The sequence below is a fragment of the Platichthys flesus genome, chromosome 13 (assembly GCF_949316205.1).
Source record: "Platichthys flesus chromosome 13, fPlaFle2.1, whole genome shotgun sequence".
In the NCBI taxonomy this organism is placed as follows: Eukaryota; Metazoa; Chordata; class Actinopteri; order Pleuronectiformes; family Pleuronectidae; genus Platichthys; species Platichthys flesus.
In genome coordinates this window covers 20,170,324-20,195,800 of record NC_084957.1, presented here as the reverse complement: position 1 = coordinate 20,195,800, position 25,477 = coordinate 20,170,324, and the positions used below count along the sequence as shown (strand labels likewise).

At 39.9% G+C, this 25,477-nt stretch overlaps 2 protein-coding genes across 4 annotated transcripts in view; both read right to left on the bottom strand.

The window, feature by feature from the left end:
* Window positions 1-483: 483 nt before the first annotated feature.
* On the bottom strand, window positions 484-6,963 carry arl5a (ADP-ribosylation factor-like 5A). Its single transcript, XM_062402698.1, has 6 exons — window positions 6,604-6,963; window positions 2,913-2,973; window positions 2,637-2,784; window positions 2,270-2,353; window positions 1,295-1,446; window positions 484-1,150 (listed from the first exon to the last, which is right to left on the bottom strand). The coding sequence occupies exons 1-6, from the start codon at window positions 6,647-6,649 to the stop codon at window positions 1,102-1,104; spliced, it is 540 nt and encodes a 179-aa protein (XP_062258682.1). The 5' UTR covers window positions 6,650-6,963; the 3' UTR covers window positions 484-1,101.
* A 1,713-nt stretch (window positions 6,964-8,676) lies between these two features.
* The window catches only part of cacnb4a (calcium channel, voltage-dependent, beta 4a subunit), a 30,501-nt gene continuing 13,700 nt past the window's right edge, over window positions 8,677-25,477 (bottom strand). For 2 of the 3 annotated variants that reach the window (XM_062402695.1, XM_062402697.1), the window contains 12 exons: window positions 17,717-17,836; window positions 17,233-17,355; window positions 16,775-16,902; window positions 15,895-15,974; window positions 15,686-15,705; window positions 15,268-15,348; window positions 13,330-13,388; window positions 13,132-13,241; window positions 12,858-13,009; window positions 10,525-10,620; window positions 10,246-10,422; window positions 8,677-9,563 (listed from right to left, as the gene is read on the bottom strand). In XM_062402695.1, the coding sequence (XP_062258679.1) occupies window positions 9,300-9,563; window positions 10,246-10,422; window positions 10,525-10,620; window positions 12,858-13,009; window positions 13,132-13,241; window positions 13,330-13,388; window positions 15,268-15,348; window positions 15,686-15,705; window positions 15,895-15,974; window positions 16,775-16,902; window positions 17,233-17,355; window positions 17,717-17,836 (1,410 nt within the window). In that variant the 3' untranslated portion in view covers window positions 8,677-9,299. The remainder of the gene's footprint in view (window positions 9,564-10,245; window positions 10,423-10,524; window positions 10,621-12,857; window positions 13,010-13,131; window positions 13,242-13,329; window positions 13,389-15,267; window positions 15,349-15,685; window positions 15,706-15,894; window positions 15,975-16,774; window positions 16,903-17,232; window positions 17,356-17,716; window positions 17,837-25,477) is intronic. The other variant, XM_062402696.1, reaches the window with a different exon arrangement.

The following is a 25,477-nucleotide window of genomic DNA, read 5'->3' as shown; positions in this document are numbered from 1 at the left end:
TTAAAGCTGTTTAGGGACCAACCGTTACCAATAGCAAAAACAGAGGAGAATAACAATCTGTAACAAATGTGTAATGACAAGACCGGAGCATGAGACGTTTCAAAAGTGGAATGGTGGTTTCTTGGGAGATGATACATGATACAATTCTGGATAATTGTAGAGCCGTTTGCTGATTTTGTTAAAAAGCTCTAACCCACTCACTCACTGTGCGCTGCTCACATTCTGGACCTGGTCTTTTTCTCTCCACCTCTTCTGACTTACTGCTGTCTGTCTCTGTCCTTCCTAATCCTGTAGCTGCTCATCGTGCTCACTGAAAACCATGTGACACATTCTGCCCCCTGTAGGACTACAAACAGAATAACTGCAGTTACAAACATGAATCCGCTGTAGCTCAAAATTGTCACAAGAGATAAGTCAACAATAAAGAATAGGACAATCGTGGGAACCACCTGAAAGAAATACACATTCATGATGCAATGCAAGTCACCTGATACAGTTAAAAACACTTTATTTCACCGATTATTCATATGGACTGAAAGACAGAGGGCCTTGTGTGATTTAACCCTCCATTCTGCATGTTTCAGTCACCATCAACCATCATCGCTTGAACATTCTGCGCCAGGCACCACGTTAAAAGAGAATACTGGGCTGTATACACAGGGGGGAGGGGGCGATTAAAATCGCAACAGCCAGTCTGGCAATACTGAAAGGCCACCATGGGCTGAACTTGCACACAGCTGAATAATAAGTCCAAGGAGTTCCAAGTCAGACCCTTTGCTCACCTCTGTGTTTCTCTTAAAAGAAAACCATGCAGAAATTAAAATTTAAATAATTTGAGTGTCTTTTGCTGTCCAATGTCCTTCTGAAAAAGGTCCTGTTCTTTTTTTGTTCATAGTTCAAACGTCGTTTGTAAAATAAATTATCACAGAAGGGTTTAACGTCCTGGCAGCGGTCTGCCCACGTCAGCTTCACAGGAAAGAGGAGAGGGCCATCCATCCACTGACCTCACCCTCATCCTCCTCCCATTTTCAAGCTCCTGTCTGGAGGCAGAGAGAGAGAAAGAGAGAGCAAGGGCGCACTCTTGATCAGAGTCAAAGGTCATCATCTCACACGCAGCCGTGACATCATCCACTCAAGGCCCTGGCACAGCCTGGAGTCGAGCAAGACGTCGGGAGTGTTGTAGAAGAATTGGGATATGGAAGAGAGTGGGAGCAGAAAGCATTAAAACAAAATCTCTGTATGAACACTTATCACTACAGTCCAATATAAAGTGAGTATTATTTGTAGTTCTCACCCCTCTCCAGTGAGCGCGCAGCAGGCCTGGATGTGCCATTGGTGGTCTTTGACGGAGGTAAGCTGGAGGCTCTGGGAGATCTCGGCCACAGACATGCAACCTTTCACATCCTGCTTGTTGGCAAAGATCAACAGCCCCGCCTTTCTTAAATCCTGGAGGGGCAGATAAGAGACATCAAATAAGGAGAGGGTAAGAAATGTAACATAATGACATTAACCTTTCATGGAAAATGGTGTGTTAATGTGAGCTAATATGAGTATGAAGACAGACTTGTTATATTTTGAGAGCTACATACAACAACATTGTGAGTTCTACTGTTATGTTTGAGCACATTAAAAAAGTCTCAACTAGAAAACCTTAATACCTCGGTAATACGGTCAGACTTTGAATGAAGTCCTGTGAATCAGTATGAGTGTAACAGGCAGTTTAAATCCTTTGTTTTGTAGTTTTTTAATCTACATGGCAGATTGTGACTCTAATTTAAAAATAGCCATGTTATTATCACAAACACTGATGCAAAGCTGGGTTGTATACATTTTCATTGCATTTAAAATAGCTTGAATCTGCAGAGTTTTTTAAGGAAATTTACTAAATGCTTAATTATTAAAGAATACAAGAATAATCTAAACATAAAAATGTTTTTACAAATACAACTAATATTTTTAATTGTTTCTCTTGAGCTCTGTTAGTGACCCACAATTTGTGCTTCATACTGTACTTAACACTGCAATCAGTTTAATATGAGCCTTTTGTAGCAACAAGATTTGAATTTTCTCTTAGGAGTTGGTATTAAATTACTTTTTCTACAACTTAGACCTCTAACAATTTACATCTTTTAAAGATGATTTATTGAAGTGTGGTAAAAACACTGCTGTACTTTTGATACTAAGTATTGAACATATCTATGGACATTCTTATAAATACCTTTAATGCAATGTTTTACAAATACTACCATCCCGTTTCTGTGACACTCACTTCGTGTGCTAACATTCTGTAGAGTTCTTCTTTTGTCACAGAGATCCTTTCTCTGTCTGTGCTGTCGACCACCACAATTACAAACTGGTCAGAAAAGATGGAGAGAAACAAAACACTGGTAAAAAAAAAATGACAAGCATCTCAACTTTGTCTGACCTTGGTCTGGACCGGGACCAAGTTTTGATAAAAATGTGTATTCCTTGATTTTCTGCAGACGTTTTTTCCAGTACTTCGACATTACTGTAGAAAATCTGACACACAGCAGTTTGTACCTACAGTAGTGATTACTCTAGCAATCCTAAACTGTAGAACGCCATAACCAAAGTGATGCTTTGATTGGCGATGAGCCACTATAAGCCATCATTACCTCTGTGTTGGTGTAGTATGTGTTCCACGAAGACCTAAGGGATTCCTGGCCTCCAATGTCCCACATCAGGAAATGAGTGTTGTTGACCACAATCTCCTCCACGTTACTGCCAATCGTAGGAGAGGTGTGTACCACCTCATTCATAGAACTATGCATAAGGAAGAAAAAACATGTTGGTAAAATGTAAACTTTTCATTTATGAAATATTATATGATTTAAAAAACTGTGAGGACATACATAAAGAAGTTTAATTAAATGATAACATTTTGTACTTACAACTGGTAAAGAATTGTGGTCTTGCCGGCATTGTCCAGACCAACAATAATAACTTTGTGCTCTGAAATGAAAAAAAAGACACAAAGAATTCAGAGCTTACAGTGACATCAATATGTGGGCTCAGTGCTGGTGACTGACTGATGTATCACTGTTATATAAACTCAGCCGAGTAATCTGTTTAAAAAAAACATGTTTTTTGATGTGGAACTGCGTTGAGTGATTCAACCAACAGCCCTTTTTGTGTTCAGCACCATCTTTCAGTGGAAGATTGTGTAGTTTCACACGTCAAGCGTCGCTGAGACACTGTGGTGCTGTGAATGGCGTACTTTCACAGCTACAGATTACTTAGTGAGTGGTATTAATGGGGTAAAGAGAGGATTTACTTGTGAAAAATAGTTTTTTCTGTCTCTCTTCTGATACACTGAAGGCTATAGTTAGCAGAAGGATAGGACAAAGGTAAAGGACACAACGTTGCACAGAATTGTTGAATCACAGTGCTGATTGATTTTCTATCAATCTTTTGCGACATGCTCTTCAAAGCACAATCTGCTCTGATTGGTCAGCCTCTGCTCTTGCTTTACCTGGCTTTGTTAGGGTGGTGTCACACTAGCAACTAGGAATGCATTATTAATCTATGGGTCACCGTGACCTCATGAAACATCACAATGGTGCAGAGGTATCGGCCGGACCACTGGCAAGGCGTTTCAGAAGCTTCAGGAGCAGTGTTTTCTAAAACTATACAAATACACTAGAGGAAATTGAAAAATCCAAAAGACATAATATCTGTCCTTTAACTTTTAAGACTTAAGGACATTGTCAAGTTTAGACCTTGTGAAAATGCCAAAAATATATGAAGATAGTTCAGCTGGTGTTATTAGTTATGGCCAAACAGATAATTGAGAGAAACTAGAGCATGACAGGAGATTAGCACACAGTTTGTCCAAATTGAGCACTTTTTCTGCATTGTGCTCTATAAAAGAATAAAATAGGCGTCTTAAAGAGAGTGTAGATGCAGTAAGTAGTAAACACCAATATATCTAAGATAGGGACAAATCGGCTGATAAAAATCGGTCAACCAGTATGTTGATAGGGTTTTTTTCCATACAGTGTGCTGTGAAAAATGACAACAATTCGTCAATGTCCCTCATAGTTTTAAATGACCACACTAAAATTTCTTGTCAGTAAAACACTGAAAAATGTCAAGGAAATTGGATCCATCTGTAAACAACACAGTAAAGAGGGTAGTGTCTGCCCTATGAATCTCTAAGTAACAGCTGTTAGTCAAACTGAGACCAAACCTCAATGAAGGTGAGGAAGTGAAAGGAGCAACAGACAGAATTTCACAAGATCCCCTTGTCTTGGTAACTCTAGCTAGTTGAACATAGACAAAGCAAGTGTGAAGACCAGGAGTAAGTTATGTTAGAAATGTTAAATTGTTGATTACACTGTGATAAATGTTTGGAGGCTGTAAGTTAGTCCTGTGAAACTGTAAGAAATTAGAGCGGAAAACTAAAACTTGTTTATTTAAAAAATGTCATGCAGGTGTCAGCTAAGCTGCAGGTTGATATATTGACAGTTAACATATTGAAAAGCAGGTGGCACATTGGCTGCACGTGTTTCCTGCCACAAGTCAGTCTGCAGCTAAGAAGTATTTTGCATTTTTTTAAGCTACTTTTATTCTGCAATGCGTATTTTTGCTGTGCATTGTTGAGTTTAAGCTTAAATGTATAAAAATAACATAAAATGCTGTGATAAATGGCATGTCTGTGTTAATAGAATCAACCAATATAAAACAAAACCATTTTAATTGTTATTTACATGATGTCCACTCCAAAAGTAAAAAGGCAACTGTGACCTAACTGTAACATATATATATATTTCCTGATAGACGGTTATTGGAAATGTTTGTATCCCCCTTATTTGCCCCAAAAACGTTTTATGTGGGGACTAAAATAGCATATCACATGAATATACAATAATTAAAAATATTACCCAGTCAAATCACATTTACATATGTGATAAACAAATATATTTGGACAATTCCATGGGGTAATGATAGGGTTATCTGACTACAGGGGAGATTTCCCCACTCCTACGATCAATAAATTGTATCCCACCTGTTGCATAATATACAGGTTAGACCGAGATATGTATCCAGGGCCAAATATAAACATGAGGAAGATAAACGTTTCAGAGAATGGACAGAAACATGGAACTATTTACAAGCTTAAGATCAGCAAGTTAACATAACATTTGCTAACATTTCATTGAAGCTTTTTAACATTTAACTGGAAAATGGACGGCATGTTTATTTTATAATTTCTTATCACGTGTCTTCTCTGTGAATGAACGTCTGTTGTTTCTCCACATAGAAACAATCAGCTAGGGACAGTCAGGGTAAGAAGACATCCTGGTACTTTAGAGTGCATCTGGGGATCGATCCAGAAGTGACAATAAAAGCCTTACAGAGTCCAGTGACAGGATGGATGGATGCAAAATGAAGACCTAACAAAAGACGACTTGCAATGATGACTTAAATGAAAGCATAAAAAAATCTGAAAGTGGAATGAATCATTTCTGCTCTCAAACAAAAAATCTGGAATGGATTTAAAAAAAAGATAGGAACCTATATACATTCACTTATAGACGGACTAACTGATCATCTGTTTCAGGTTTAATTCATGGATTTTGACAAAACAAATCGGGTACATTTAGGGGACTGATATTTGCAAGTGTTGTGCAGATCTGAATTAAATGAAGGGATGCAAAATGACTACTACTTTTGAAATGAGAAAACAATAATTTGCTTTGATTGCAATTTTAAGAGCAAATTGTGGGACACTACTCCCCATAATTCAATGTGGCATCTTCAAAACCTATTGTTGTATAATACAGACAAAGCAGCAGGTTGGTTGGGTCTATGTAAGCCTCAACTTTAGGGATGCAAATCGCTCTGTGTGGTACTCTCCCTGTGCACAGTTCAGTACACCGGTGTAAGATCTGGAGTAGATGTAATGGACTTACAGCTGTTTTATTCACAACTGACTGCCCTCAGCATGTGTGTCCCATGTTATCTACTCAGAGTCACGATCCACCACGACTGTACAGAGACAGTACTGTTACAGGGACGTTAATGAATGAATGAAGTATTACCTGTCTCACTCTGATAAGAGTGGCCGTACAAAGTCAGTGTGACTCACCCTGAAGTCATCCAGTGGTCCTTACATTCCCTGGAGCATTTTGATGATGTGGCTGCCCTCAGTGTGCTATGCTTATGCAGCAATCTCCAGTGATACTGGGCGGAACACTAATGTTACAGGGCTTTCGAATTGTTTGTTTACCGGTTTGAGAACACTAACCCGGGGGACCGACTCGGTGTCATCCGACCTGCAGCTCCGATGCTGGGAGCATAAATAATCAAACAGCAACTTAACGCAGGGACGGTTAGCAAAGTTAGCAGAGGGCTACATGCCTCCTGGATTTAATAATGAGGTTAATACACCAATGTATAAAAAGCATGTCAGTCAGAGTGGTTAACACCGTGACGGGTCTTGTTAGCTGTGGTGTGTGTGAAGCTGGATCCTCGGCGGCAGACCCTCTTTCACTACGGGCCTCTCCTCTGCCCACTCAGCCCACCTCGCTGTCTGCGCCTCCGCCACTTGTACGGTAAATGACACCGTGCCATTCTTACCTTGATGGTTAAAAAGCCTCCATAGCTTGGTGAACAGTATCCCCATGGCTGACGACGACGTCTTGCCGATGCCAGCTTGCGAGAATCCGCCGTAACTTAGCTAGCTAGCCTCGATGATATCAACTTTACCCAGCTAACTAGCTCGCTCACTCCACACGCGAAGAGCTGTCCGAGGTGTTGAGAACGAGCGCCATGTTGGTATGAATTACCACTAACGATACGTCTGCCATGTGACGGACAGTTAAGTGTGACAGTGGATGTATTCCCATAAAACAAACCCGAGGCTAACCAGTGCGGCTAGGTGATTCAGCTGTGCTGTACGCTCCGCTAGTTAGCTGTCAGTGCTGCGCATGCGCACCTGTTCTGTCGTAGAGGTACAAACCACAATACAGAAGATCTGCGTTATATTTTTATTGTAGAGACACGTGTTTCTGTTGTTTTGTCCTTCCGGGACCCTCACAAAGTATGACAAATAGAAAATGTATGGATGGATAATATAATATAAAGGAACATTAGATAATCATTTAATCATTCACTCATAGTTTTTTTTTTACTATTCACTCATAGGCAAAAAAAGAAAGAGAGTTTATAAATTCTCATAGATATTCTTGACATATATGTATTAAATGTTTTGCGTTTGGAAAGAAACAAGCAGTTTGAAGACCTTACTTTAGGTTCTGCAAACATGTAATTTATATTTTCCGACAAACTATAGAAATTAATATAATAGAATATACTATATCGATGTTCCCTTAGATTTTATACTTGAAAAATAAGCAAATTGACCATGTTATTTGAGGCTCTTGAAAAAATATCATTCTTCTTAATGTTGTTCAGTTTTATAACCCAAAATATTCATGAATTTTCACCTTCTATTAAAAACCTTAGTCTAATGAAGAAATAAAGACAAAGAGCATGTGTGTATTTTTAAAAGAAAGCAAGAGCTATCCATACAACAGCATAAGGGCAGTTTATTTCATTACAATTGTAAACTGACAGTGCACACAAACTTCTACTCAAGGCATCATTCTCTCACAGGCAGTATTCATTATCGTTTTAAATTGTTGCTTATTCTCCAGAGTTTTGAAACAACAACAACATTAAAAGCTACTGTTAATGGCAGATAAGAACAGAAGTATCTTTGTCAATGCTCCTTTCCAGAATCAATGACAGCTCTGGCATAGGGACTAAAAATAATTTCAACAAATACTAAAGTACAAGATACCAGGATATTTCATTAAAAGGAAATAGTATAATCATCCTTTGTCAGCGTCCAAGTGAATTCATCTGATTTAAAAAAATACAGGAAGCCACGCTACGATTAAAAGACACTATGTCAAATGCAGCACAGACAGTCCTGCACATGTGCTTTCTGATGGTTTATCTTCTTTTAGTCTTTTAATGAAAGTTAAATTGAATAGTTGAGGCCTGTAAGACTACTTACTCACTTACTTTATTGACAAAAGCTTTAAAAGTAAGAAGAAGGAAAGTATCTTTTTCTGTCAGACATTGCTTGGCATATGCAAGGACTTCATTAATGGAATGTAATTTCATGAACTTCAATAAATCCTTTTATAATTAGTTTACTGTATTTACAAATGGAAGCCCTCAATACAAGTCTTTTCATTACAATCTAATCAATTCCGGATGTTGTCCTGCTGAGCACGGCAGACAACAGCAGCTGATAGATGCAAGGCGTATGAAAAACATGCTGGCACGACCGTTCTAAGTGACTCCTGAGCTCCTGATGTGAAAAACGTTTTCTGTAACAACTAAATCATAACAATATTTTATTAACAAATCAACATTACACTCAGTATCCCCATCAGATGGGTGAGAACATAAAAGCTACATCTGTCAACACTCTTCCAGGTCGTAGTGACCTCTCATTCCTGAGGTTTGGAGCTTTGAAATGTTTTAATATCTGCATGATTTCTTTGAAATAATTCTCTCTTGTCATGAGTAACGACAGAAAATGGCAGTAAGAAAGAACAGGGTTGTGCACAGGGAGCAACTGTATGAACCCTGAAGAGAACACTACGACACTGTCCATGTCATTTAAAAAGCAAATCTGTAAAACTCTGGATTTGGGAACAGGCTTCCACGAGATCTATTACACTCACATCGAGGACAGTGGCAAAGGAACTTGAGAAGCGTTACAGATGCATTATATTCTGCTTCTACTGGCTCCTGGGTGCGTGCCAACAGGTTCTGTGCTGATCATCTTCGCTGTGCTGGATGCTCTTGCTATCTGGCACTGGATTTGAGGCATGTAGTGACCTGTCGCCACAGTCCAACCTGCATGCTACAGTAACATCTGAGGTGATGGGAAGGGTCTAGAGGAGCCTACGTTACATCTGCTAGTGTATTCGATTACTCCCACATCTGAGACACATTCAGATCGACTCCAGCTTAAGCCTTCCCTTTATAGCATCACTTTTCTGGTCTTGTGCTACTTTCTTATCCTTCCCTTGTTCATGTCAAAGCAAGAGCAGGATTTGTAATTTTCTATATTCAAATGCCCGTCTGGCAGGAGCCACAGGGAATATGAGGTACTACACATCAATACAAGTTTGTTTCAATCCAAATGAGTGTAGTGGTTTCATCATATAGACACAGGAGAGCTGCCTCCACTCATAGGTCCCCAGTGGCTGTTTAGAGAAGGACAGGCCTTGACTCGAGATTGCAGCCTCAGCTCACAGCCGGTGCCTGGACTCCTGGCTGTAGCCTCCTGGCGACCCTCGGTTGCGGTGAGGCTTGTAAGAGTCCTGGTAGGGGTCTTGGTAGTCCTCCTCTACCAGGGGCGAGTGGTCCCGGCTCTGCTGTGAGCCTGAGGACAGACGGTTGCGATTCTTCCGCGCCCTTTCGTTATGGTAGTTCTCGTCAGCGGGCATCAGGCTGCGGCGTTCCACGGGCGCATGGTCTGTTGTTGTGTGGTTGCTATTCATGTTTCTTTGGGCCTGTTTGAGAGAGGTGATGATTTTTTATATTTGTTAGTTTAACACTATGAAAGAGCGGAAAAGAATCGTTACAGGTCAAAAAACATTGAATGCAGTTCAATCTATTTTAAATACCTGCTTGCATCATATTTAGCGATGCTCTATGTGAAGGATATGAAAGTGAAAATGTATTTAAAGCAGAACTGACTTTAATAAAATATATAAATAGATCAGGAACTTCTCTTATTTTGAATTTAGAGCTTCCGGTAATTCACTCCTTCGATGCAAATCCATATAATCACTATGGACAAAACACTGATAGTTTCCGTAATTAGATCCTTTCCATGGAGCTTAAGAGCCTTGAGGAGGGCAGCAGCAAGACACAGAATATTTGGATATTCTTCAACTTTCTATAAATCCGTTTGCTGATCTCCATCAATTATGAAAGTGCAACATTTCTCAACTACTTTTTGAGATTGCAGGAACATGTTTGATATTCAGAGGATTTGAGTTTTGCTTTCAGTCCGTTATTAGAGAACTGCAGCAATAATAGCAGAATATGAAGGTATGATTTTGGAGAGATTGCATTTTATAGACAAGCAACACACTGTTATAAATACACGTTATAATCAGAGAGTTCAAACTTAAAGTTAACAAAGGAAACAAGAACACCACTACTTCTTTTTCTTTTCTAGAGGTTCACCTGAATGGCGGCAGGATACGGGGAGAGAGCAGTAGAGCCCAGATTGCGTCCTAGCAGGGGGTTGAGTGGCGTGCTAAGTGACGTGTGTGTAGCACGCCAGTACGCCTCCAGGTACTCCGACAGATGTTCACAAGCATCTTCCAGCTGGTTCTCGTCCAGAATAATATCAAACATCTCCTGAGGTCGGAGAGGAAGAGAGACAAGTGAAGCTGATGCTCGCATGCGTTTTTCTTCTCAAAGTCTAGCTTTGCTTGTATAGATTTGAAGGATTGGACTCACGGATGGACATTGTGATAGTTTCTCAGCTGCAACAAGCTGCACGTTCAAGTGTTTGCTTTGAGATTTCCCTCTTGATTTGACAAGCCGCTGGAGAACCTGTGGGAAGCACATACACAATAGAAAAATAGAGGGAAATGCCTCAGATTATGGAATGAATACCAACTACTACTAATTATCAAACAAACCACACTCTTCACCAGACAGGCCTCTTCATCACCATTTCCAGTTCTATGAATTTGACTGCTCATTGAACATTACAGCTGCTGTATTCATGTTGGCCCTTGGGAGATTAAATTCCCAGAAAATCAAACCAGCACAAGTAATAACACGCCTGTCGCTGCTCCTATATGTTCAAACTCAGAGAGCAGCAGTCGTGCGATATGCTTCAGACCTCCTTCACTGCTTGGAAGGGTCCTCTCAGGTTTCACTCTGAATTTTAATAGCATGAGAATAAAAGTAAAACAGTTTCTCCTCTCCGCTCTCTGGGGCATAGTGCAGCTGGCTGTCTTGTTTGGGGAAGTGTGAGAGCTTGGCGAAGGTCTAAGGCTTCACTCCCTAGACACCACAATGGTGCCGAGGGTACAATAAAGAGTAAAACATTGAGAAATAAATAAATAAGAATAAAATAAATAAATAAATATGCATGTATACATACAGCAATACAAAGTAAAAGGTCACAAATCAACCCTGACGATTCAGTAAATACTATAAAATACTATGGTTAAGCTTAACCCAACTAACAGTTACAATCACTGCAGGAGAAGCCAGCCCTACATGAAACAAGAGAACTCCTTTAATGAAATAAATTAGGCCAATTTTAATGATTTTTGGACCTCATTCCAGATGTACGGTGCCTTATAGCAGAAAGCTGTCTTCCCCAAGTTAGTGTTAACCCGAGGCAGATATAATGAGAGCCAGCTCTGGGAGCGGGTATTGAGGTTATTACAATTCCAGGTGATGAGAGAGGAGAGATATAATGGCAGTAGCCCAGTGATTGTTTTGTAAATATAGATATTCCAATGATTATCCCTTTTTTGACAGGGCAGGCCAGCCAACCTTGTTATAAAGAGTAGAGTGGTGTGTGCCATAGCGGTCTCCAGTGATAAAACGCAAAGCAAAATGGTATACAGCATCCAGGGATTTCAGTGAGGTTTGGGATGTATTCCCATAAATAACATCACCATAATCTAAAACTGATATAAAAACAGACTCAATTATGCGTTTCCTGGCAAGGAAAGTGAAACAGCACCTATTTCTATAGAGAAAGCCCAATTTTATTCGTAGCTTTTTTACGAGTTGATTCACATGTGGTTTAAAATCAAGCTTCTCATCAACCCAAATGCCTAGGTACTTATAGCTGGTGACCCTTTCCAGAGCTGTACCATTTTTGGAGCAGAGTTTTAAACTATTAAAATCAGTGTTTCTGGCTTTAGTAAAAAATAATCCATTTGGTTTTGTCAGAATTCGGGACTAGCTTCAGGTCACTTAACTGCTTCTCTAGAATGTGGAAGGAGATCTGCAGTCTATTTATGGCAGAGTCAATGTTGGAGGCACTACAATACAGAACTGTGTCATCCGCATAAAGATGAACATGAGAAAGTGAAGTGAGTGTGGAGGGAATTTCATTAATATATATTTTAACTAATATATATCATAAAAAGTAGAGGTCCAATGACAGAGCCTTGGGGTACCCCCTTGTCAATATCTAAAAAAAAAAAAAAGTGAGGTTATTTTGCCCACCTTTACACATTGGGAGATATGAGACTGCGTAAGCAGGCAATACTGTCTCCAGAACTAGAAAATACATTTGATTGTTTAGGAAACAATAGACCCATAGATTAAATTATCTGTACCAGTTTAAAGTGTGACTGCAGGAAAGTAGACTTCAGAATATAAGAGGACATTATGCACAGCTGATGTATCAATGAATTCAGATTTTCTCCTTGGCTAAGCTTCAATAAATATTTCAGTATAAGACACCAAAGGGCTCCTGAACACTTTCTTAACTGATGGGTTGACCATTGACCAGCAGATTTTTTTTGCCCCTTACTGAATCTATAGGGTGAAAACTAGCGTTTGTCATCTGGGCCCAAAAGCTGTGGAATGAGTTGTTTGAAGAAAAAGGCGGTCTGAGATGGTGTCCTCTTTTAAATCTCATCTAAAATCTTCCTTTTTCCAGAAGGCATAATCCTGAATTAACTATATAATAATTCCGGAAGTGACATCTGATCACAAGTGGTCACAGATTCAAGATGCATTTTGAGGTGTGCTCAGATCTCTCAGGACAGGTGTATAAAACCAGGTCTGAACAGGGCCTGAGCCTTCAATCTTACCTTAGGTGAGGACACTTTAACATGGACGATAATGGGCGCTAATGAGGTCTTGATGAGCTGCGCTGGATGGTTAATGGTGTCTGCATCCAGCACCACCAGCTGCAGAGACCTGGCCAGCTCAAAGATCCTCTCTATTTCACTCTGGACCTCGGCTGCAAGGAAACGACAACAACATACAGCAGAGCAACGATGAAAACAACAGGCATATGAGGATAACTGCACAATGTTTACCAGACATGCACATCGTTGAGTGAGACAGTTCCTGTAGCTTTACCAAGGTTGGAGCGGGTGTTGGATCTCTCAATGATGGCCCTCTTGCTGGGGTTGTTTAGTACTGACCTCTTGGCCAAGGATATGTCAGCTGTAACCCGTGTGATGGATATCCTGCAACAACACAAAACACACATCATACAGCACAAGCGTGCACTAGGACGACGCGCTGAACGACGACTGAACACACTGAACGTCTTACCTGCCATCAAACCTGTGCTTCAGGAAGTCAAACAGTGCTTTCTGCATCATGTCTGTCACCTGCAGAGATGAATGAGGGTGAGGAGGAGGTGAGATGAAAAGAGGAGAGGAAGAAATGAAAGACAAGCAGACAACAGTGTTACAAGCTGCTCCGAATAACACACTTGTGCACAGCGATCACAATTTCTCTCCTGGCGCTCAGCCACATTAAATAAAGTGATTAGCAGCCACAATGAGAAGGCCAGTGCACAGGTGATGAATCTGGGCGAGTACGCAGTGCAGCCTCCAGTGCAGCTTTGGCCCATGCTCCACTCTGAGGCCTTGAAGCAGAAATTCAATTGTAGTAGTTGCCTCTGTTCAGAAAATCCTCTTAATAGACATTCAGTCATCTCAGGTGACCGAGGGTTGACGTACTTTGAGCTAAAGCAAAGAGCTGTGGAAGTTAGTATGTACATTTACTCAAGTCGCATACCACTTTAAGTTACTTTATGTTCTTATTCCAACATCTAAGAGAGAAATGTACTATTAACTCCACCACCAGAAAGTTACAGTTACTAATTAATCTGAGGATTACTATTTCATATGCAAGGGCGGCACATTGAAAAGTTGGTCTCACAGACCTCTGGAGTCTTTCTGTGTGGAGTTTGCATGTCCTCCACATGTTTGTGTGGCTTTTATCCACCCACAGTCCAAAGACAGGCAGACTGAGGTAAGGTTAGTTAGATGCTCTTCATTGACCGTAGTTGTGAATATGAGTGTGAATGGTTTGTCTCTGTACATTGGCCCTGCGATACACTGACAACCTGTAATAAAATAAAACTGTCACGGGTTGTAATATTGCATGATGTTTTCTTTTACTTAAAACATATTTTTGCTATACTTTAAGTGCACAGTTTTTACAGCTTTTGGAGAATTTGTGTTAAATAAATATTTATTTTTACATTTATTTCAATATGGCAACCGTACCTCCCCTTTAACGCAATGCATGTGAATTTTATTATTACATTATGATTATTAGAGGTAACTACATCCTCATCTCGCAGCACAGCTCACTCAAAGCTTGTCTGTCATGAGCTTTCTTATTTATATGCAGTAAAGAGGAAATGATTAGCCGCCAACATCTGTACTTGGCCATGAAAACACAAAATGTCATGTGGTAAGTCTTCCAATTCTAAAAAGCATTATTTTGCTTCTAATATTATTTCTGCTCCACATTGACAGACACCGCAGTTTATCCAGCGAAGGTTGTTACCATGGCAACACCGAGGACTGTGATTCCATGACAACTGACTCCCCCTCCCGCCAACTCCTTGGCCTCCTTCATTGTTTGTCCTGTGATTCCAGTGATAACTGATAATCAATGACAATGCCTGTGTTTTAATGTTGGATCTCTGGGAATTAGCTAGAGCCCAAAACATGATGTAATACAGGGAATGAGTCAGCATGGCTAATAACAGAAGCATTGTTACACAATCATTATTATTGCCATTATTATTCACTGTTTAATCAATAGGTAAATACAGTCAATTCATTCAAACTGAAAGCTGATTTTTATCTATAGTCCCTGGATGGAGGCCACTAGTAATGCACAACTAAAGTTATGTCTATGCAGATTATTCACAGAACGAAGGAAGGATTTTTTTGCGCGATATATTTTAATGTATACCTCTATCTGTAATGTCATTTTTCTTTCTTTTCAATCATCATTCATTCTGGACATTCCAGCTAACTTTGAGTTTTGATCTTTACTAAAATGTCAACTTACTATAGGCTCAGAAAGTGATTAGAAAATTACTTTATGTGAATAAACATCACACTGCCTGGATCCTTATAATTAGTTGTAGAAAACTTTTGACTGATAAAAGGAAAACTACATTTTAGTTTTGGCTGTGAATTAGAGTCTGATGAGAACATCTGGAGGAGCAGCAGCCCGTCCTACCTCATAACCTTTCAGGGAAGGTCCCACCAGGACAACCGGCCTCATGGAGGGAACCACGTCGTAGGGAGGGATGTGCTCCGCCTGGAGGAAACACACAGCTTCAGTCAAACTTTGATATCACTGCCAGTCTTAAGTCTTCTTGAGTCTCCAACTACCCAAAAGTCACCCCAAATATAACTCAAGTGATGCTTTGAAGTAAATAATGTCAAACAAAACTGTTAGATGCAGATGATCAAATTTATTTATCATTATACAAAGTATATATACCAAAACACATTGGTAAATGTTTCTATTTTCCAATAGTTATTTTGATCAGTAACTTAAGCTATTACTATTACCTTACTATTTTGTTTATTACCAGATTTTATCATATTGCATACAAAACATGAAAAATAATAAATTAATTCAATGGACTCACCACTTTCTGTTTCTGCTTTCCTGAAAAAGAAAGAAAAAAAATTTTGTGAGTGCAAACAAAAATTATATCTGAAAATATGAAACATCACAATATCAGGGTGTGAATAAATGACAAAAACAGAGCAGCTTCCAAGCCAAACTACTCCCTCTGTAAACCTGAACCCAGTTATTCCTCTCAGACGTGAGTGGACTTGTGTCTGTGGGACGAACCTGCAGAGTTAGGGTTCGGCTTGAAAGTTCCTGACACCATTTCTCCGAGACTGGAGGAGGAATTCCCGCTGGACTTACTGCTGCATCCAGGACAGAAAACACAAAGAGAGAAGGGATGAGGTAAAATCCTGCAAGTTGTCATCAGCCAAACATCCCAAACCCCTGGAGAACAGGTGACCACAGATTGTGTTCAAGGCTTACTTTGCTCTGTGGGTAAAACAGGCACACAGGGATAGTTTATTCAACATTGTAAGATTGTTCTTAGAGCACTGATATGTATGTGCATGTGCAATTTGGTGCAGTTACCAATACAAATCAGTATATAGTGAATTTGAAGGTAGATTTATAAGGAGACTGTTGGACCTTAATTGGAGGTGTGAGCTCTAGTGATGCCGTTCCAGATCTACATTAAGAGCACAGTACAACACTGTATACCATACAGGAAATGAATACCCCAGAAAAGTAAGGTTTTCTTCAAATAAATCTGCATAAAGATAAATCTCATCTTTTAATACGAAAGCATTAGCTTAAGACAGAAAATAATCAGCCGTGTTTATTATTCCCTGGACATTAAAAAAAACGGTTCCAATGTGATGTAACTTTAATTTACTTTAGCCTGAATAAATGGCGGTGGCTAACACACATCCCCCCCATCTGATGGAAAGTTGTGTGATGGCCCCCCTATGAGTGGTTGGACCACACAACACAACTTGGCCTCCATCCACCTGATTTCCTCCCAACTGCCCGGCTCTACTCTCTCCGGAAGTGGCTCTTCAACACATCCACTATCCGTCCATCTGTCTTTTATCCCTTGATCCATATGTCGTCTGATTCCTCCGCCGCCTGCACTCTCACACCCTGTCCTCCTCCTCCAACTCACCCGTGGAAGCGTCCTCTCTTCTGTTCCTGATTGAGACGGATGTTTTCAAGCTTCAGAGGGCTCGGGATGAAGCCGATGTCACAGCCCTCCTTCACCAGGCGGCCGATCCACCAGTCGTTGTTGTACTTCTGTGAAATGAGGACAGAAATCATCAGCATTTTAGTCTCCATCTCTGAATAAAATGCACATGAATGATGCGGCAATAACATCGAAAATCAGTATTAAAAATAAAGTGGCTTTGTAAGTGTCCATAACACAGAATCATAGAAAATCAATAGAGAGATAGGTTTGGCTAACTCACACTAGTGTGTGCTTTTAAAATCTCCTCTGCAGAAGCCACTGGTTTGGTTAGTTTAATATTTAAAAAAAAGTGACGAACTGTACAAAAGACAATCTGTTCTTGCATAAACGAAATCCTCCGTACAGGTTTAACATACAGGATAGAGCCTGAATTATACCTCTTTGATGTGCAGGAAGTCCTTGGCATCAAAAGACACAGCGGTGCCGGCCACGGGAACCTCCTCGTCCAACGCACCACAGTAACTGAGATTGGTCCTCACAGCAAACGCCACCGCTTTAGTCTGTGGGAGAGAAGAGTGGAAAAGGAAATCTGAGAAATGAAGCTATTTGATTAAGTTGGTTCACTATCACTTTCCTTTAACTCATTAATTTTTTGATTTCGATGCGGTAACAATATATTCCAAAGTGACATTGTGTATGTTCCTGATGCCCTAACAGTAACATACTTCATAGTACAGCTGCTGTTTCACCTTTTGACAGAATGTTACATGAGTTGATTCTTCAGTCTTTCTTCAAGGTGACTGGTTTGGGTAATGCCTGGACTGGTGTAATTGTAATTCGAATATCCACCCAAATCCTTTGTTTTGTCCCTGAGCTGAGAATGTGTGTGTTCCCTGTGATTTTCTGTGCAGTGACGCTGACCTTTGCCCTCTCGAGCTGAACAGTGGCCTGCTGCTCCTTCTCTTGCCGGCCGCCCTCCTTCTCCTCCTCCAGGGACACATCTGAGTCAGACGGTCGGCTTGTGTAGGAATCAGCTGAGCCCTGCAGAGCGACAGGAAACAGAAATACTGTCACTAGGAGGGCCTCTAAAAGGAATATGTGAAACCGCTGCAGGGTGACAACTTTCCTCATCACAGATTAGACATATTGACATACGAGAGGCATAATAATTTTATTTGATATGTGTAATTCAGAACTTAACACATTAAAATGCAAAAGAGTGCAAATAGATGCAGGACATGATAAGAGACTGTTTCTTATAACCACAGAGATGAAGCAAATTCATGAGTGGGAGGGTAGAGAAACCCAGGTGTGTGTGTATGTGTGTGTGTGAGTGTGTGTGAGTGTGCGTGTGCATGTGCATGTGCATGTGAGTGTGGAGCTGTATTCCTTCCATAAAGGATCAAAGACTAACACGACCCGGCCGGAAGGGAAAGATTCAGAGAGATGGTTTTATTTTTAGAAATGAAATTAGAAACATTAGGGGCAGACAAACTACCATTGTGCCACGGGAATGTCTACATGAAGAAATCCACTTCATTTGTTTTTAACCCTGTTGATCTGAGAAAGTATGAATTTGAGTGACGCAGAGGTAAAAATATTCCTCTTTTACTTGCAGTCAAGGAGAAAACCTCTGCTACACTGACATCTATGGGTTGAATGTTTGCTGTACTTCTGAAAACATCTGTCATCACATGGGAAAAGAAGCAGAATTCAAGTTCTATGCAGATTTAACAAAGACCAGATGTAGACATTTTCTCCTTTCAGCCATTAGCTCCTTTGAGTTCAGTTATTATTGATTCAACTTTTTTGGGGGGACCTTTAATCGTCACAGACAATAAAACGCAGCTTTTTGATTGACAGTATTCCAAATCTGTCCTATCTATAAGTCCTTCTCTAAAACTGAAAAGACCACACCCTTGAATTAAAAAAACATAAACCAAGGCCAAGCAATCCTACATATGTTCCAATCACTACTGGGAAATTGCCTCAACTTGCAATGTTAAAGAGAAACTGGTGAAAATATAACCAAGAGCTACAGCTGTACACCTTTACTGCAGTGTCTTCCACACAATGTTCCCTCATTTCAATCATGGCAGTGGAGAGTGCAGTCATTTCTAAATCTCCCATAGGTTATCGGGTTGAGATCTGGTGAAGGTTGAAGCACATAAAATCTTGAGGTCGAGGTGAGAAGCAAATTTCCCCTTTCTTTAGTTTATTATCCCTCTGTATGTCTTCTAAGAATAGTATAACCTGTACAGACATTTTGGACGGCCCTTACTGCATCTGCACTATATCTATGTGTGTGTATAACTGGTATAAACCTCCAGCACTACCTAAGAGCCTCATGCTGGAGAACAGTCTCCTACCATCACCATCAGAGGAGTCATTGGCTTCGCCTCTTCCTTATTAGCCACAAGTCAGTGGCTGCCGGGCTAGAGGAGCGGTAAAAACACCCTCCCACTTATTCAAGGCACAGAGAGAGAGAGACTAAAGCAGAAAGATTATGAGATGAGCATTGAGCAGCTGAGAAAAGTGTGCAAACATAGACACAAGTAGCAGTGGAGGCACAGAGAGAGTTTCCCTCAGAATGTTTTCACAGCTCCAAAATCCAATGCATGGAGCGATGGGTGGAGAGCACTGAGGATATGTATACATATATACATATATCTTCATCTTCTTTGATATCAACATCAGTGAGCTGATGAATTTGACTGTTTCTCTTTTCTTCCATGGGACAGATATTTTTATTCCATTCGTTATAAAACAGCAAACATGCAACACCTACTAAAAACAAGAAAAAAATGACTAACCATAACTATGTAAATTCAAAGTCAGACACAGACACAATTTAATTAAAATTACAGCAAGGTAGTATTTTACACTGCAAATGTTTCATTTTAGTGATTTTTATATTATTGTATTGTTATCCTATGTTTGTTTCATTTTAATTAAGGTATTTATTTTCTTAAAGCTAAAGGCTGCACATCATCACAGCATAAACCTGTGACTGCTGTCTACAGAGACTGTTGTGACTTGTTAAGTCTTATTACAACAGTTTTGATGCCTTTTACTACTTTTGATATGGCTAATCAATAGCACAGTTCAAGGTCAAACATTGTATTAGATCTATATATTAAATCTTTAAGTGTGTTGGAAAACTGGCAATTAAATGGCAGCTGAGTTGGTGTGTAAATGACACCCACAGAATACTGTGCTGTTGTATTAATACATAAGGATTTAGGGGTATTTGGTCACATTTAGTGCAAACCTTTGCCAACATTCATCCTCAATGCTTCGGACTGTGAAATTAAAAATCACAGACATTACACATCTGAACAGTTCGGTCCCGTCAGTGGATCCCTCCCTCACGGACCTTTACTACAGATCCATCAATCATCACAGATGGATAAATCGGCAGCGCACCCAGTTCCTCCGTATTAAAACAGCACCGTTGTGATGTTTGCTCTCACACACGGATGATGCATGTGTGACCAAGCTGTCTTGGCTCCACCACTTCACCTTTGGCTGACCATCATTGAAGCTGTTTGTGTTCTCATGTGGGATTTCTGGCTCCAGGGCCAATTTGTTACAACTGTGCCGCGTAATGACAGCTCTGTGTGTTCATAAATATATACAGTGGGTTGTTTAACACATCTGTGACACAGTAATGAAGAGTCTGAAACTAATGGAGATCATTTTTGCCTGTGAGCTCAGGAACAGACTCTAAGTGAATCTTGTATAATCATTTTTTTTAAATGGAAAGTTAAGAACACTATGATAAATCATTTGTGTATTATATTTTTCTCCAATTTCAACATCACAATTATAAACCAAAAACTACAATAACAAAAAATCATGATAACAAAGGGACACCCTTTAGCATTTCCTAATGCTATACTTTATATGACCATCTAGAGAGGACTAAGCAAACACATTGTCGATCTGCGTGTAGAGCAACTAGTGGATCAACTAATCAACTGCAAGACTATTTTGACAACTAGTCAATCACTTCAGTCAGTGGCAAGCGAAAATGCTTAATATTTGATTCACATTGTCCACAAACATGAGGATGCAATGCTTGTCTTGGTCTTAGGTGACGATGAACTGAATATATTTGAGTTTTTGAAAGTTACCTTTTTTCTATGAGACATTGTGATGGGGTATTTTTTTTAATTCTTAACTTAGATTTTACAAGCCAAACAATTAAGTGATTAATAAAAGTAATTGGAAGAATAAGAAGGTTCATACAAATAATTGTTAGTTGCTGCCCTATAACGCATAACTCTTTTGTATTTCTTACGCTAACCATCATGATTAAATTCGTTGTAAACTGAGCGAATAATTGGAGATTTGTAGTAGCCGGTGGCTGAAGGCTAATGCTTGTGTTACAATTCATGACAAAGTATATATGAAGATGGGTTTCTAAACTGTATCATACAAAAAAAAACATTTTCACACCCCCTATCTAACCCTAACCCTAACCCTAACCCTAACCCTATAAACTTGTAAACCTTTATACATTGGACTGCAGGTCTTTTCCCCTTCTATTCAGAACAGGTGATTACACATTACTTGAATTCAGCAGTTTTCCCTCTTCCCTCTCTCTTTCGAGTCCAGTTACCTGTTACTCCATCTCAGTGATGGAGTGAGATGTTGTCGTTCTATGACACAAAATCTGTTCTTCACGCTACACTACTGCTGAGCAATCGCTACATTAGCATAAACACCGGCCGCCTGCCCTACAAGCAGGGAGCTACCGGCTCAGGCTGTCCACCAGCTGATTACTACATCATATCTCCACTGTGAGTTGTGGCCCACAGGGCAAACCGTACGCATGGCCCTCTCCTCTAGGGTCAGGAGCCAGATATTCCCAGTGTCACCTGCGTTAAATGAGATGAGGGAGTGAATGATGAAAGCGAGCACAGCTGCTGCTGCTGCTGCTCCTGCTTCTGCTGCTGTTCCCACACAGACACCAATACCCTTTATGATTCAATAGGCCCCGCGGTGTTGGTAACCCACCTGTCCACAGTCATTTGTTACCCTATATGTTTGCCAGCCTGTCTGCCTTCATCTGTCATCCAGTCCAAACATGTCTCTGTGTGTCACTTTCTCTCACTTTGTCTTCATAGAGACAAAAAGCAGCATAAAGCCACAATAGAACTGTGCTGTTCCAGTTTGCAGTTCATATTAAACCCATAATTCTCCGCTTGATCAGGCAGCTCCTGCATGTCGCAACATCAGTGCATGATTTACATGACATATGAACATGATTATCATAGTGGATTATGTAGCGTGAGGTAATGTTGTGCACTGTTCTATCAACACCCATGAAAAAACGTGTCAGCCCTATTTTCTTATTCCAACATCAACAAATTATTATTATTTTTCATAAAATATCACCACATTTGTCATGAACAATGGAGTATAAGGATCATGCTGAAGAAACAAAGAGTTTAGAGAGAATCATTTTACAATATAACGATAGTCATAGTAATACAAGAAAAAAGTCATACATTTCCGAGAATATATTTCAGGCAACTCATTTCAGAGGGAATTTATCAAATTCATCTTGTTGTTATATTTCAGTATAAGTTTCACAAATAACACAATCTTTAATTTTGTGGTTCATCAGCACCATGTTATCACAGAACCACTGCGGAGGAATATTTTAAATTTGTTCCCTTTTATGCTAGAACACCTTGTCAAATAAAGTTCATAAAAACTACAAAAATGTTAACATTAAATAATTTTGTTGTATTGTATAACGCAAACAAAAAAATCATTTATAAATATTAGTGCAATCAATTCAACATAATCTATAAACCGTTGTGGGTCAGATGAATTGGGATTTAAAGTGCACCCTGCTCTCTTAGTGCAACAACTGCTTATCCTCAAATCCAGGTATCTATTACACAGTCTCTGCACACAAGCAGTCAGATGTACCCTCCATGTTCTTGAACTAACGCATCCTAACATAATAATGTCATGTTGACAGTATGGCAGGTGACGCGGTGTCTTCTTTGTGTTACATTAGCTCAGAGCCAGGATATCACGTTACTGTTTGCCGTGTCAACACACTGCTCTCACACAACAACACAACTCATTTCTTTGCTTTTACCCATGTATTCATGTATGTAGACTTGATTCGACGAGGTGAAGCCCGAACCTTGTGCACATGTCAGCCTCTCAAAATAACAAGCTGCAGCTACAGAGGCTTCAATGCAACGAGATGACACGGATCAAACTAAATATCAGAGGCGAGTCCGAGTCTGGATGAGTCATCACAAGACCCAGCTTCCACCTCACAACCCTTTCAAACTATAAATAGAACATTTGAAACCTCTCCCAATGACCTGAACCACACCTGAGCTACAGATTCTGGATCAGAATTCGGGATCTGAAACAAGCCAGAAGCACAATGACAAAAGATGAACTGTGGGATTTATTCCGAAATAATCTCAGAAAAACAAAACTGAAATATTTAAAATGAATGGCAAAGAAATAATCTCGGATTAAGTGTTTCTGAATGAAGTAATATGAATAATAAATAATACAAGTCACATGTGTCTTTGTTAGATTACACATAAAACTTTCCGATGATCAAATTCTGAAACGTGACCTTCGCTGACGAGAGCTCATCTCTAACCTCGCTCTGTCCAAGTGGCGGCTGTGGATTCAGCGTGTCGCCACCCGGCTGTTGAGGCGTGAAGATCGTGGAGTCGTTCCAGTTCTGACGAGCTGAATGGTTCAGCATTTCCTACATGTCACATCTTTGGTTGCAAACATAAAATCAAGTTAGTTTAAAGGTCAAGACTCTGTGTGTTTAAGTGTATTCAGTATTGATTTAGGATGTTTCCATCTGTCAGAGAGTCCTAAGCTAATTTATTTAAGCCTTGTGTGTCCAATAATCAAACGTTCAAAAATATTCAGCTTACAGTGAGACCAAGAACATCTCTGCATCCTCACATTTGAGAACCTGGAATGTCAAATATTGTGAACTTGTGCTTACAAATTACTTTTGTCAAAATTAATTCGTGATTAATTGTCTTTCAATTAATTGATTCACTTATCCTCTAATCAAAGCCATGAGCATATCTATAAAGCCTGATTCATTGAGATGCTCTGTGCTGTTACTTCTCCTGCTCATCAGGTTGGGGGGTATTCTCTTTCCTGTTTTGCCGGAAAATCAGCTGGCGGACGTTTGGCGACTCAGCCGAACAGGAGCTGATAAACCGAGCCTCAGCACAAATGTTTATCTAACAGGTGATGGCACAGTCTGTCGCCCTATGGAGGCTGCCTATGTTGAACACAACCCATTAAGAGCGCCCAGGGAGGACAGGGAGGTAAATGGCACAGGCAGATACGCTGTGCTGGAAATGAGGCTTCATTCATCTCATCTGAATATTTCATGAGAGCTGAAGATGTGGGATTTTGTGAGCAATGGATCCATAAATAGCCGAGAGAATTTTTCATAAACACATTTCAGAAGAGATCAATTAATGGGGTAAAAAAAATTCTCTGTCTATATGGAACAGAATATGGTCAAAACCTTTGACCCTTATGGTTTAGATTTGGTCTCTCGAATGCCACTAAGGGAAATCTAAATCGAACAGCATATAATTGTATTTCAAACAATAGTTAATCCCTTTAAGCAGATTCTGCATGTGAATATGAAGGTGAGGGGCCAAATTTTCTTTTTTTGGTTCCAGTTTGACCAATCACGTTTGAGCAGGTTTTGGTTGCCAGCAGATAAACAAATAGCTCAAGAGATGGATCACAAAATGTTGCATAGACCTAAAATATCTACAAAAAGTATCTTTGGTGGGTTTTTTGGAAACATCTGACTCGGTTGACAAAAGAAACTCGTTGGACTGAGGAGAGTTTACAGAAAACTGATGATATTTTACTTGATTTCCTGGGGAAATATTCAAAGATCTTGATGAAAGACATCAGGCATATTTATTATAGGTAAGTTATACTCGTATTTAGTGAATAATTGTATGTTTTGAAGCAGTAGTGGAAAGTTTTTTGAATTTATATATCTGTATTTTGATTTATCTAATAAAAATAAGTATCATCTGTGGCAGCAGTGGCAGCTGTGCACAGTCCATGTGGAAGAACAAAATCACACAAACACACACGCACACACACACACAAACACACACACACACACACTATTTCAAAGCTCAGGGGGGAGGAAACATGCTTACATAGGGTTGCTTGACATGAGGGCTAACACATGATGTATTGCTTTAAATTCTGCCCTGTTCATCAATTTCTTCTCCGTCAGTAGAGCCTCCAATTACCCTGTTCAGCTACTTTCACAGGGGAACAGATGCCTTGAGCGATTGCTTTCTCTGTGGTGATCGGCTCTTTAACAGCTCCGATGAGAGAGACACAGGGACAGCATGTTTTTGATAAACTCCACATTATCATACGAGGTGGTAGATAGCATGTATGTATCTGTATGTGTCCTGTGGACCTGCCAACACGCTGCATGTTTGACTGATGACAGTGTCACACTCACTCATCCTTTCAGGCAGGAAGAATATAAGAAAATCTGTAAAACTCTGAGCAGAATAAAAGACTAGTAGAGGACTTGCTCTTGTCCTGAATCTGGAAATGTTGTTTGGAAACGATAACATGGTTCCAGTGGGGAAAAAAATACAACTGCATATC